This window comes from Lemur catta, chromosome 4 (assembly GCF_020740605.2).
Source record: "Lemur catta isolate mLemCat1 chromosome 4, mLemCat1.pri, whole genome shotgun sequence".
NCBI lineage: Eukaryota > Metazoa > Chordata > Mammalia > Primates > Lemuridae > Lemur > Lemur catta.
This window is the reverse complement of record NC_059131.1, coordinates 18,563,051-18,576,838: the sequence shown is the minus strand read 5'-3', so window position 1 is coordinate 18,576,838 and position 13,788 is coordinate 18,563,051. Positions and strand designations below refer to the sequence as shown.

General features: G+C 35.9%; 1 protein-coding gene across 3 annotated transcripts in view; it reads left to right on the top strand.

Annotated features, from left to right (window-relative positions):
- The window catches only part of ASXL2 (ASXL transcriptional regulator 2), a 126,741-nt gene that overhangs the window by 47,656 nt on the left and 65,297 nt on the right, over positions 1 to 13,788 (top strand). For 2 of the 3 annotated variants that reach the window (XM_045549192.1, XM_045549194.1), the window contains exon 3: positions 1,553 to 1,555. The exons of the other annotated variant lie outside the window; for it this stretch is intronic. In XM_045549192.1, coding sequence (XP_045405148.1) covers positions 1,553 to 1,555 — 3 coding nt within the window. The remainder of the gene's footprint in view (positions 1 to 1,552; positions 1,556 to 13,788) is intronic. 3 annotated transcript variants of the gene reach the window in all.

The following is a 13,788-nucleotide window of genomic DNA, read 5'->3' as shown; positions in this document are numbered from 1 at the left end:
TTCTCCCTCTTCCACTTCTTTTCCATATTAATCACATTATTTCAGTCATAGTGTTACAGCTGGAAAAGATATTATAGTTACATCTCATTTTATTATTAAAGGATTAAGGCCCATGGAGATTGAGACTTGGCCAGGGTCATGTAACCAGCTCAGTGAAAGTAGAAACCTTGGTTTTTGTTTTCTTTCAGTATATCATTCTACTTTTACAACTATAGTTCTCCATACCCTTATGGTTAGTGTATTTGCACTATTATTTCTCAAATAAACTTATGCCGACATTTAGCTACATTAGGTTGGTTGTTGTCTACAGATTGCTTTCTGGAAGAATTTGAAATAAAAACCTCAACAATTATAATAACGTGGCTTCTGAAAGGGTCAGTACACTTTTTAAAAAGTGAACGTTTAAGTAGGTCTTTTATTTACTGTTTTACAGAGCTCAACATTGTTATCTAGCAAAGAGTATTTCTTTCATTTCAGTCTTCTCTCCCAAGCAAAGTAGCAAGCTCCTTTAGGGTTGGGATTTGTAAAAAACTCTGGGAACCATCTAGGAAAGATCATGCTTGATAAACATTTTCCAGATTGTAATTTTACCTCTTGTTTGGGGGAGTCCCAGTCACATCTGATAAGTACTAATATTTTTATTATGAAAATAATTTCTCTTACATGGTACTTAAGGTTTTATGTTTTAGCTTACCTCATACCAAAAACTAATCAGAGCACCTAATTTTCCCCAACCTCTTGTATAAAAGTTTTATATATAGCAAAGGAAATAAAATCAACATCATCTACTACTTTTCAGCAGAAATCATTACTCCTGCAGGGTAGATAATTTGGTTATTTGCCAAGCTGAATTGCCTTGAAGTGATTTCATCAGTAAGAGCTCAGTTTTGGAGTGAAGAAAATTATTTATTAAACTGATACCTTAATTAAGGTTAGCTAAACCTTTGTGGTTAAGCCTGTGTCGACTTTATCTATTAGTTGCAGTATGCTTTCAAGCCCGCAAACCTGGTAGGGATGTCAGAAAAAAATTAATAATGAAAAAACAGAAACAAAATGCAGAAAAGAGTATTTTTACCCATTTTTATTCAGATTCATAGTGAGTTCCATTATGGATCAAAGGGATGCTAATAAACCTTAGGGTCCATAGCTGATGGCTTTATGATGGCTCTTTGAAATTGAAATGCATGGGAAGGTTATTAGAGAATGGGAAATACTCATTGTATCCGCTTTTAACTCTGAACTGCCCTAATGATTTTACTCTATCACATGGTTAAGGTACTGCAGCTGTTTTCTGAAGTGGTTTAGACTACTTAGCTGAATTTAATTGTGCATTTTAGACATATTTTGATATGCTACTTGGGGCTAACATCAATTTCAAAGAAGAAATTAATGTTTTATGTAGAAAAAGGGGGTTACTAATTTGAGGAATTGTGGATATTGCTGGGAGGGGAAGGGTCAGTTTATTTTTTGGCTTTATTGTTGCTTTATAAAGAAAAATTAAAAGCTTTTTTTTTTTCTCCTTTCTTTTTCTTGGGGTGCATTCCAACTCCAGAAGGTAAGAAGTACTACTTTATTCTAAAGAAGTATTATGCAATTATAAAGTACTCATTTACAAATTGTATTAAGCTTACCTTTGGATGCATGATTTTTACTTTATAAGACTAGATAATTAGTCCAGAAACTAAATAATAGTGATATTATTATATGAATGGTTATCCATTAAGTGTGCTTTTTATGTTTGTACAGTTTGTAATCATTGTTTGGTCTTAATTTTAGAAACTCAGTCTACATTAAGGTTTATCAAATTCATCATTTGACTTATACTAGCATTGGGATACTTAATATTCTGCAGATTAATAATGAAAATATTTAAGAGATTGGAAATGTGTATGTTAATATTTACTTTATAATATAGGATTGAAAATGTATGTTTATGCTCTGACTTAGAGAAAATATTGGTAAATCCTCTATGAGAATGATACTTATTTAAAACCCAGCCAGAATGGGTTAAAATTCATAGTTTATTCTTTACTGAATTGGCTTTTTGTATGTTGGCGTAGCATTTTAGATACTCTTGTGTCAGCAGTTCCCATGTTATATTATAGTTATTTATTACAGTTCTCTGACTTGCCTGTGAGACTTGAGAGCAGGAGCCAGATCCATGTATTTTCATGTCACTTGGACATAGCATGCTTGGCTTATAATTAGAGATTAATCTTTTAACTCCAGTTAAATTTGTACACTCCATTAAGTTTGTTTGTAAGAGTCTATTCATTTTTGAGCAACAGTTTATGGATAAAAGCTTAATTAAGGTCTTACAGAGTGAAAATTATAATTAAAATTTAAAACTGGGTACATTTTTTGTGTTAGGTTTGTTTGAAGGGGGTATATATTTGATTGGGTTCTTGAGGTGCAAATAATGGGAACCAAATGTAAATAACTTAAGCAAAATGAGATTTCTTTGAAGAATGTGGGGATATCTCATAGGCTCAAAGGAAAGAAATAGGCTCTGAAATTAAGAGAAGGCAGGCAGCTGCAGAGATCAGGTAGCTAGAACTAATACACAGTCTCATCAAAGCACTCCAGCTGGGATGAATTAATCTTTGTCAACTCTGCTCAAGGTTAAAATTTAGGGAAGAGTGAACCTAGTTGGCACAGTGCCTAGGGATGGTAAGACATCTTGATGGACAGTACTACCAAGACTGTTTCCAGTATGGTGTAGGACATAGTTCCCCGAAGCAAAATTGAGCATTCTTTCCAGAGGAAGAGGTAATGGATATTGGCCAGGCAGAAACAACAGATACCTGCTACATTGCTCATTGTAAAAAATTAGAGTACAACAGAAAAGCATAAGTCATAAGCACTTGTAAGAAATAACCCTTTATGCAGATATTCCTAATAGTAACATTTTACAAAACTATAGAACAGTATCGCAATCAGAATATTACTTTTGATACAGTCCACCCAGTTTCGCTGGTACCCAGTTGTGTGTGTGTGTGTGTGTGTGTGTGTGTGTGTGGATGTGGATGTGGATGTGGTTCTATACAGTTTTATCATATGTAGATTCATGTATCCACCACCACAATCAAGATACAGAACAGTTTCAACAGGATTATCCCTTGTGTTCCCCTTTTATAGCCACACCTACTTCGTTGGTACCTCCTCTTGCTCCCCTCAATACTAATCTGTCCTATATTTCTATAATTTTGTCATTTCAAGAATTTATATTAATGGAATCATACAGTATGCAACCATTTGGGATTGGCTTTTTTTCCACTCAGTGTAAGACTCTGGAGATTCCTCCAAGTTGTGTCAGTTTGTTCCTTTTTATTGCTGAGCAGTATTCTATGACATGGGCATACCACAGTTGTCTTTAATCATTCACTCATTGAAGGATATCTGGATTGTTTGCAGTTTTTGGCTGTTATAAATAAAGCTTCATGAACATTTGTGTACATGTTCTTTTATGTGCATACATTTTCCATTCTCTGGATTAAATGTGCAGAAAGTGCTATTCCTGGATTGTGTGGTAAGTACATGTTTAATTTTAAAGAAACTTCCAAACTATTTTGTAGAGTGTATCATTTTACATTCCCACAAGCAATATATGAGTGATCTAGTTTCTTTGAAATTGAAAGGAATTTCTTGTAAACTGCATGTAGTTTAGGTTGTTTTTTTTTTTTTTTTTAAACCCACTCTGCCAATCCTTGCCTTTTAATTTGTGTATTTACACCATTTACGTTTAAGGTAATTTGGTAGGTGAGTTTAAGTTTGCTATTTTGTTTGTTTCCTCTAATTCTTGTTCCTCTGTTTCTCTTTTCTTGCCGTCCCCAGGGGTCATATTTTAGGATTCCATCTTGATTTATTTATAGTAGTATATTTCTTTGTATGTCTTTTCATATTATGATATACAAATGTGGTTTATCACAGTCTTCTGGTATCATCATTTTACCACTTTAAGTGAAGTGTGGAAACCTTGCTTCCATTTAGATTTTTGAGTATCAGATAATATTATTTTTCTTCCAATCCTCATATATGATTTATAAAATTCATGAGGATAGTCTATTGTATGTACCTATTCCTACTCTTTCTTCTTTCCTGATGTTTGAAGATTCCTTATCATTTCCTTCATTTTCTTTCTATTGAAGAACTTCCTTTAGTCATTCTTTAAGAGTAGGTCACATTTCACAATTGACAGTTCTCTTTTTATTCAGCACCTGTAAAATATTATGCCACTTCCTCAGGCCTCCATGGTTTTAGATGAAAAATCTGTTGTCATTTGAATTAGTATTTTCCTATAGGTAATATGTTTGTCTCTGACTGCTTTCAGGATTTTTTTCTTTGGACTTAGTTTTCAGAAGTTTAATTATGATATATGCTACTGTGGGCTCATTTAGATTTATCCTATTTAGGTTCACTCAGTTTTTTGAATCTGTAGGTTTATTTCTTTAACCAAATAAGAAGTTTTCAACTCTTAATTCTTTGAATACTCTTTCTACTCTACTCTCTTTCTGCCTTTCTTCTGGAACTCTGATGATACGAATGTTGAATCTTTTGTTATTATCCAACAGTTCCCTGAGTTTCTGTTAATTATTTTTTCAGTTATTTTCTCTTTGTTCTTATTGGGTAAATTTTATTGATCTGTCCTTAAGTTCACTGATTCTATCCTTTGTCATCTCAACCTTACCATCAATCTCATCTGGTAAGTTTTTAAGTTTCTTATTAAAATAATATATTTTTCATTTTTATATTTGATTCTTTTCATAAATTGTTTCTTTGCTTATATTTTCTGTATTTCATTTGTTTCAAGAGAATTTATAAGTGCTTTTTGAAGCATTTTTATGACAGCTGCTTCAGAATCTTTGTCTGAAAATTTTAACATCTATCTTAGTGTTGGCATAAGTTGATGTCTTTTCTCATTCAGGTTGTGATTTTCCTGGTTCTTGGTATCACAGGTGATTTTCTGTTGAATCTTGCCTCGATATTTTGGCTATATAAGTAGGCAGTCACCATGCTTACTTAGGTTTACCAAGCAAGTCCTGTACTCTGTTGGTGAGTTGTGGTTCCAGTAACAATTTAATTTTGAGGGCCTTTGGAGTGCTGTTTTGGTCTGCTTGTTTTATCTGCTACCCAGAGGCCGAATTGATCTCTGCTGCTTCTGTCTGAGGGTGTGGAGAGAGTTTTCACAAGCTGGGCTGCCTGATACCTCTGTGGATGGAGAAGAGGGAGTCTTCAGCATGTGGGGATAGACAGGCTTCCTGGACCAGGTGCTTGCAGCATCCACCCAACTCCCCAGCCCCACTTTGCTTAAGCCATTGGGCTGCTCAGCATCTTCGGGATGGTGGAGGGGTTATAGTCTCAGGCCCAAAAAGGACAAAGCCTCTTGTGGTCTCATCCTACTTGCTGGCCTCCCTATTTTATTCTTTGTTTTTGAGGTGAGGGAAGATAACTTACATCCAAAGTCATTTAATAATGTCCTAAGATTTACCATAACAAAGTTACTTCTCTGAGTTAGAAAATACCAGGAATTGATAAAATTAATGGATCAACCAACTACTTCAAAACTGTGAATCTCAACATAAGTGGCTGTATCAGGACTGATAGATAGCTCTTGATCAAAGCAGAAAATAATTGTAATAAATAGCATTAGCTGTTTAGATACATAAACTATATTGGTCAATCAACAAGAAATACCAAATAGGATAAAGATATAAAATTGCAGCAAATTCCTGTCTTTTGATGTACTTAATCAAATCTATTGAATTTTATTCTCTCAAGTTTATATTCATAAGTATTCTGTTTTTAGTTTCTGTTTTCGTCACTAATACTCCTTTTAGCCCAAGTAATATGTCCTCATTTGCAATGCTCTGTACCTCCTTAATTCAGAGATACATATCCTGTGTTAGGAACTTGGCTCAGCCAGTTAAGGAATGTTAACATCCTGATCTGCTGAAATAAAAGCAGTAGATTTTTTTTACGTGTAGTAATTGCCTTTCTTGTAAGAGGTAGCATGATCTTTCTTAGAAAAATGGAGAAGTGAGCTGGGCATGGTGGCTCACTCCTGTATTCCTAGCACTTTGAGAGATCTAGGCAGGAGGATTGCTTGAGGCCAGGCTGAGCAAGAGCGAGACCCTGTCTCTACAAAAAATAGAAAATTTAGCTGGCCATGGTGGTGTACACCTGTAGTCTGAGCTACTGGGGAAGCTGAAGCAGGAGGATCACGTGAGCCCAGGAGGGAGGGAGGGAGTGAGTGAGTAAGTAAATAAATAAATAAGTAAGTGGTACTGTTTCTCTTAAAGTCTACTTTTTCTTCTTCTTATCTATTTCTCATAAGATTGAAAAGCTAGATACTTTAATGAAGCAGTAGTAGAAATGGCCTTGACTAAGATGGGAGTTGGTACTTCGTGCATATGATCTATGTAATCTTACATAAACCCTGTGAAGTCTTTGTCTCATAAAGACATTGAAACAATGAGAAATTGCATAGCTAGTTAGTTAGTGATAGAACTTGGACTCATATCTGTCTGACTCTAAAACATAAGTGCTGCTTTTGCTGCTTTACTTTTGAGTAGGTTTCAAGAGCGTGGTCAAGGATCTTAATGAACGTTTGTGTTCTCCAAGGTCTTCCTTCTTTCCTTTCCTTTCCTTTCCTTTTCCTTTTCCTTTTCCTTTTCCTTTTCCTTTTCCTTTTCCTTTTCCTTTTTCTTTCCTTTTTCTTTCTTTCTTTTTTTTTTTTTTGAGACAGAGTCTCACTTTGTTGCCCGGGCTACAGTGAGTGCTGGGGCGTCAGCCTAGCTCACAGCAACCTCAAACTCCTGGGCTGAAGCGATCCTACTGCCTCAGCCTCCCGAGTAGCTGGGACTACAGGCATGCGCCACCATGCCCGGCTAATTTTTTCTCTATATATTTTTAGTTGTCCAGATAATTTTTATTTCTATTTTTAGTAGAGACGGGGTCTTGCTGTTGCTCAGGCTGGTCTCGAACTCCTGACCTCAAGCGATCCACCCGCCTCGGCCTCCCAGAGGGCTAGGATTACAGGCGTGAGCCACCGCGCCTGGCCTCCAGGGTCTTTCTATACCAAAAGTTTGTGCTTATCTACTCTAAATGAAGTTAAACTTGTTGTATGTATTTACTTAAAAATAGAATATAGAATCACTAGATACTGTTTTCTTCACTTGAAACTGTTTTTGCTTTTTCCTGCTAGTGGACAAGCCATGCTTTTTAAAAGACATTGGCAGGGGGGAAAAAGAGATACTAATGAGAAGATAAAGATAGTGACGATTTATGATTAAGTGTTAAGAGTAAGTTCGAGTAAATAAGCAAAATTTCAAAGGAATCTATTTTGTTTCTGTGATCTTCCTTTCCAGGGTATTCCTAGACACTCTTCTTATTTCTTCAGTGCCCTTCTGCCACCTGATTGGCCTAGAACCTCTCATTTAGGGGCCCCGATTGGAACTACTTACCCCAAAATGCTCGTTTAAAAGTTTTCCTGCATACCCTTTTCCCCTCTTGCCAGTGGTTTCATTGTCATTTGTTTGATGGTGTGTTTTGGGAGGAAAACAGTCTGAAGCAACCAATTCACTAAAGTATGGATGAGTCAGAGGCTACTTTTTAAATTAAATTTTTAAATTGAAAAACTACATTTATATTATTTCTTTTTAAAAAGCAGATTAGTTGTTAACCCAGATGAATCTGTTGTTGGTGGAGTTGCAGGTGTTATGATTAAGGGAAAGAAGAATGTTTTATTGAAAGAGTATAGGAATACAAAAATTTTTGGTGAATTTAAAATCTACCAAGACTGTTAATTTGGTAATTTCTAAACTCAGCTGTTTTCCAGCATAAGTATGCTGTTGAGTTCAGTTTTGTTCTGTGTGGTCTGTTTATAAAGGCAGGTAAACATGCCATAAAAATCTTATTTTTGGTTTTAAAGTTATGTGGTATTGAATTTGGAGAGTTTGTATGTCAGTAATTATGGGGAGGTGTGTTGTGTTTGTACAGATACATGTATAAGTGTATATGAGTGAAAGATTGTGGTTACACTGACTATAAATTTACTATATCCTTACATTTAAAACTGATTTAAGGCTGGGTGCAGTGGTTCACACCTGTAATCCCAGCACTTTGGGAGGCCAAGGTGGGAGGATCCCTTGGGGCCAGGAGTTTGAGACAAAAAAAAAAAAAGAAAGAAAATTTAGCTGCGTGTGGTGCCATTTACCTATAGTTGTAGCTGCTTGGGAGTCTGAGGCAGGAGGATTGCTTGAGCCCAGGACTTTGAAGCTGCAGTGAGCTATAATCTTGCCACTGCACTCCAGCCTGGGCAGCAGAGGGAGATCCTGCCTCTTTTTTAAAAAATAAAAATAAAAATAAATTGACTTGAAATGAAGGCATTTAAGCATCTGTTGGGGGAACTGGACTAGATAACTTCCACATTTTTTTAAACTTTGAAAGTCAGAGGGTATTACTTAATCCTATTGAAATTCAGGGGGTTGAGCTTTGAAAGATAAATATAGATTGTGTAATAGTTCAGCCAGGAATGGGGAAGCTGATTAAGGCCTAGTTTTGGCAAGAGTGTTTTATAAGAGAGAGTACAGAAAAATGAACAAGAGATTGGGGATTAAAGTAGGGATTAGACAGTGTAATCTGTTGCAAGGGGGAATATCTCTAAGATTAAATAAATTAGACTGAACCTTAAACCCTTAAACCTCTTTATCAAAGATTTAAAATGGGGATAATAAATATTAGAGGACACTGGTGAATTTTGAAGATGGACTGTAAAAGTTTTTTGTATTAAGATTTTTTAGATTGGTTGCAGCAGGGAATGTCTGTGATATCAAAAATAATCTGGAAAGGGTTTCATGTCTTAAAACAGCAGTCCCCAACTTTTTTTGCACCAGCAGAAATGTCTTTAACTTTTTATATAATGTAGTAGATGTTCATTTTACTCTGTTAAATTTGAAATCTAGACAGTAATAGAAGGTTACCGAAGTGAAGGATAAGAATGTGAGCTTTTATTAACTTGTGCCTACAATGTGATGATTATAAATTGGTAAAACAAGTGAGTAAATTCTTTGAGAGCATTGGCAAGGGACTTTTGAATGACGAGGGCTGTAGACAATACAAAACGAGTTAAAGCTGAGGAATTGACTTTGATTTTTACTGAGAATTGTTGGGCCGTGTATACTTAATGAACTCTATTCCAGTCTTCATTTACATTTTTAATTTGTATTTTCAAGCCCCTGAAAGAAACTTAAAATGAAAGAAAGAATAGGGAAAATGTCATAATTTTCAGTGGAGAAATTGGGTATTATTACTTATAGAGAAAGCTATCAGTTAATTCTTGGAAAAGATCTCTCTTTTTTAAATACAAAATTACAAAACATTAAGAATGATCATTTTGCTGCAAATACTACTGAATTTACAGTTAAATATATTCTTGTTTGTAAACTGAGGGGTTGGTGACTGACAAATTAGAAAACATAAGTTCTAAACCTGAGTTTCTGACTTTTCAGTTCTTGAATTGATAGCAAAATTGAAAATGTGGCTAAACTTTTTATATATTGCACATTTTAAACTTGTACAAACTTGCCTTATCTTTCTGGGGGCAAAAAAAAAAAGCCAATTTAATCATAAATGATACTATAGTGTGTGGCGTGCCAGGAAATAGATTGTCATTTGGCTTAGCTCAGTCCCAGTTCAGTTATTTTTACATTAAAATGTAAGAATGTGTACTTCTTATGGAAACTTCACTTCCTCTGTTATATCACCCACACTTACCACTGTGTTGCCACATGATAGGTCCTTTGTAAATAATCAATGAATGAGAGACCAAGTTAGCTTCTGTTCCGTATTTTTTTAAAACAACTTTATTGAGGTATAGTTTACATGTCATAAACTCCACCGTACAATTCAGTGATTTTTTTTTTTTTAAAAGAGACAGGGTCTCACTCTTTTGCCCAGGCTGGAGTGCAGTGATGTGATGATAGCTTACTGTAACCTCCCTTTCCTGGGCTCAAATGATCCTCCTACCTCAGCCTCCCGAGTAGCTAAGACTATAGGTGCACACTAGCATGCCTGGCTAATTTTTTAATTGTTTGAATGCCTCCAGTCTCTAGAAGGTCCTATGTGCTATCCATTGTGCAATGAAGCCACCTAATTTTTTAATTTTTTTGTAGAGATGGGGTCTTACTGTCTTGCTCATGCTGGTCTCCCAACTCCTGGCCTCAAGCAGCCCTCCCACCTTGGCCTCCCAAAGTGTTGGGATTACATACATGAGCCACAGCACCCAGCATGATTTTTAGTAAATTTACTGAGTTGTTCCCATGATCACCATCATCCAGTTTTAGAATATTTTCATCACTCCAATAAGGTCCCTCATACCTGTATACAGGTAAAACTGATTCCTACAGCCAGCCCATAATCTACATTCTGTCTCTGTAGATTGGCCATATCTGGAAATTTATATAAATGGAATACATAATACATAATCTTTTGAGGTTGATCTATGTTCGTAGGACAACAGTACTTCCTTTCTTTCCATTGGTCCACATTATCTATATTGTTGTATAGACTTTTCTGTTTTATATAACTTTTTTTTTTTTTTTTTTTGAGACAGAGTCTCACTCTGTTGCCCGGGCTAGAGTGAGTGCCGTGGCATCAGCCTAGCTCACAGCAACCTCAGACTCCTGGGCTTAAGCGATCCTACTGCCTCAGCCTCCCGAGTAGCTGGGACTACAGGCATGAGCCACCATGCCCGGCTAATTTTTTTTTTTTGTATATATATTTTTAGTTGGCCAGATAATTTCTTTCTATTTTTAGTAGAGACGGGGTCTCACTCTTGCTCAGGCTGGTCTCGAACTCCTGACCTCGAGCGATCCACCCGCCTCGGCCTCCCAGAGCTAGGATTACAGGCGTGAGCCACCGCGCCCGGCCTTATATAACTTTTTAATTTTTTTTTTTTTTCTTGAGACAAAGTCTCACTCTGTTGCCCCAGCTAGAGTGCCATGGTGTCAGCCTCACTCACAGCAACCTCAAACTCCTGGGCTCAAGCAATCCTTCTGCTTCAGCCTCCCAAGCAGCTGGGACTACAGGCATGCACCACCATTCCCGGCTAATTTTTTCTATATATTTTTAGTTGTCCAGCTAATTTCTTTCTATTTTTTAGTAGAGACGGGGTCTCGCTCTTGTTCAGGCTGGTCTCGAACTCCTGACCTCGAGCAATCTACCCGCCTTGGCCTCCCAGAGTGCTAGGATTACAGGCGTGAGCCACCACGCCTAGCCTGTTTTTAATTTTTAATTTGTTTATTTGATTTATTAATTACAGACTTCTAGAAAAGTTGCAAAACTGTTACAAAGAATTTTTATATAACCTTTACCTAGATTCTCCAGCTATTAACATCTGCCTAATTTGTGTTTTTGAAATGTATGAGAATAAATTATAGACATGATATGCCCCATTTACCTTTAAATGCTTCAGAGGAATTTTCTAAAGGCAAATATTATTACATTCTTTTATATAATCAGAGTAACTGACAAAATAATTGATAGTTCTACATTGACCTAATATTCCTATCTGATCAACAGACTTTATCCAAATTTAGTAATTCTTCCACTGATATCCTAATCCAGGATCATATGTTCTATTTGTGTTTAGTTTTCATGTGTCTTTAGTCCCCTTTAGTCTGGAACCGTATTTCAGTCTTTGTCTTTCATGACCTTGATATTTTTAAAGAGTACGGGCCAGCTATTTTGTAGTCTGTCTCTCAATGTCTGATGTTTTCTCATGAGTAGATTCAGGTTGTGCATTTTGGCAGGACTATCACAGAATTGCTGTGTCATTTTTACTGCATCATGTCAGGAGGCACATTATTTCAGTTTACTCCAATATTGGTGATGATAACTTTGATTTCTTGGTTTATGCAGTGTCTACCAAGTTTCTCCACTGTAAAGATACATTTTTTCCCCTTTGGTAATTAAAACATATTTTATGGGGAGATACTTTGAGACTATATAAATATCTTGTTTCTCATTGTACCTTTGCCCACTAGTTTTAGCATCTCATTACTATTTATGGCTGCTAACAATATTACCACAGATTTAGCATCTTAAAACTATACACATTTATCTCAGTTTCTGTGTGTTGGGAATCAGAGCATGGCTTTACTAGGTCCTCTGCAATGCAGCAATCAAAGTGTTGGTCAGGGCCGAGTTCTTATCTGAAGACTTGATTGGGGAATGATCAGCTTCCAAGCTCTCTTGTGGGCAGGATTCAGAATCCTTGTGGGTTATAAGATTGAGGGTCTGAGTTCCTAGCCGGGTATTGGCTAGAGGCTGTCCTGAGTTCTTTGCCACATAGGCCTTCCCGACATGGCCACATGCTTCCTCAAAGCCAGCAAAGGAGAGTTGCCTAGCAAGGATGCTGCAGTCATATGTAAAATTGTCACTAATGTGACATCCCATCAATTTTGCTGTATTCTGTTGGTTAGAAGCAAGTCACAGATGTCACCCACACTCAAGGGGAAGGGATTACACAAGGACTGTGAATACCAGGAAGTAGGGATAATTGGGGGTCATTTTAGGGTCTTATCTACTACAGCATTCATTGATCATACTTGCCTGAAACTTACCATTGTGTTTGCCACATAGGTGATCTTTCTAATTCCGTCATTCTTTCTATATTTCTTTGTTGGAATTCTACTGCAAGCAGTTCTCCCCCATTCATTGATTTGTTCATCTATTTATATCAGCATGAACTCTCAGATTCTTATTCTTTGGGTTATTTCTACTGTAATCATTTATTGCTTTAGGAGAAGTCACAGTTTAATCTCTCCAAGAACAGCATTTAGAGAAGTCTTTAGCATTAGTAAACAGCTTTGAGGCATAATGAATCATTTGTCAAGTATACTGTAGATTAAAGGTAGTAAATTTTAACATGTAAGCCATTCTATCATAGGTTTGCAAAGCCTTTGAAATTCTATTTGAAAATATACCTTGCTATAACAAACTTTCAAATTACTAAAATGCTAAAAATGCTTTTATGTTAATATTAATATTAGTAAAAAGACAATTTTTCTCCTAAAGATCATTACCATATAATTTAAATGACTAAAAGTTTTGGTGATATGATCTATATATACTCATTCTAAAACCACTAGTTTTCTCAGCTTCTTCATTTTTGGCTTGCCTCTTGATCTTTGAATGTTATTGATAGGTATCCCCATTCTTTGTGTTTGTGGGCATCTGGGACTGTGACTCTCTTATTGAGTATGTATGTGTCTTCTTGTACTTGATCAGCAAATACCTTGCTATTCAACGTGTCTTTTCTGTTGAAGTGGAAGTCCTTCACTTTGATCTGTGTGCAGTGTCCCCTCTACCTACTGTTCTAGGTTTTGTTTTGTTTGACAAAGGAAGTGATTTTGAAAAAGAACCTTACTGTCTTTTAGCAGTTATTTTGTTTTGTATTTACTTCAATATTTTTGTAAAAATGATCCCCAATAACCCCTCCAAACAATTAATGAAAAAATGTACACTGAATAAAATAATCCTGAATTTCTCTAACTAGAATAACTGTTGTAACTGTTACTGCATTTAATTGAGGAAACCAAGAAAATTGCTAGACTTTAGTTTCTTCACCACAGAGAGACTGTTAATTCCTAAGTGATCTCTGAAATTGAGGCAAAAGAAAATACAAAAATTCTGAAGGTGTGTTGTTTTTAAAATGAAAGTTGAAAAAAAATAGAAAACATTGATATTTCTCATGTATTACCTAATTGCAAATGTATATACCACAGT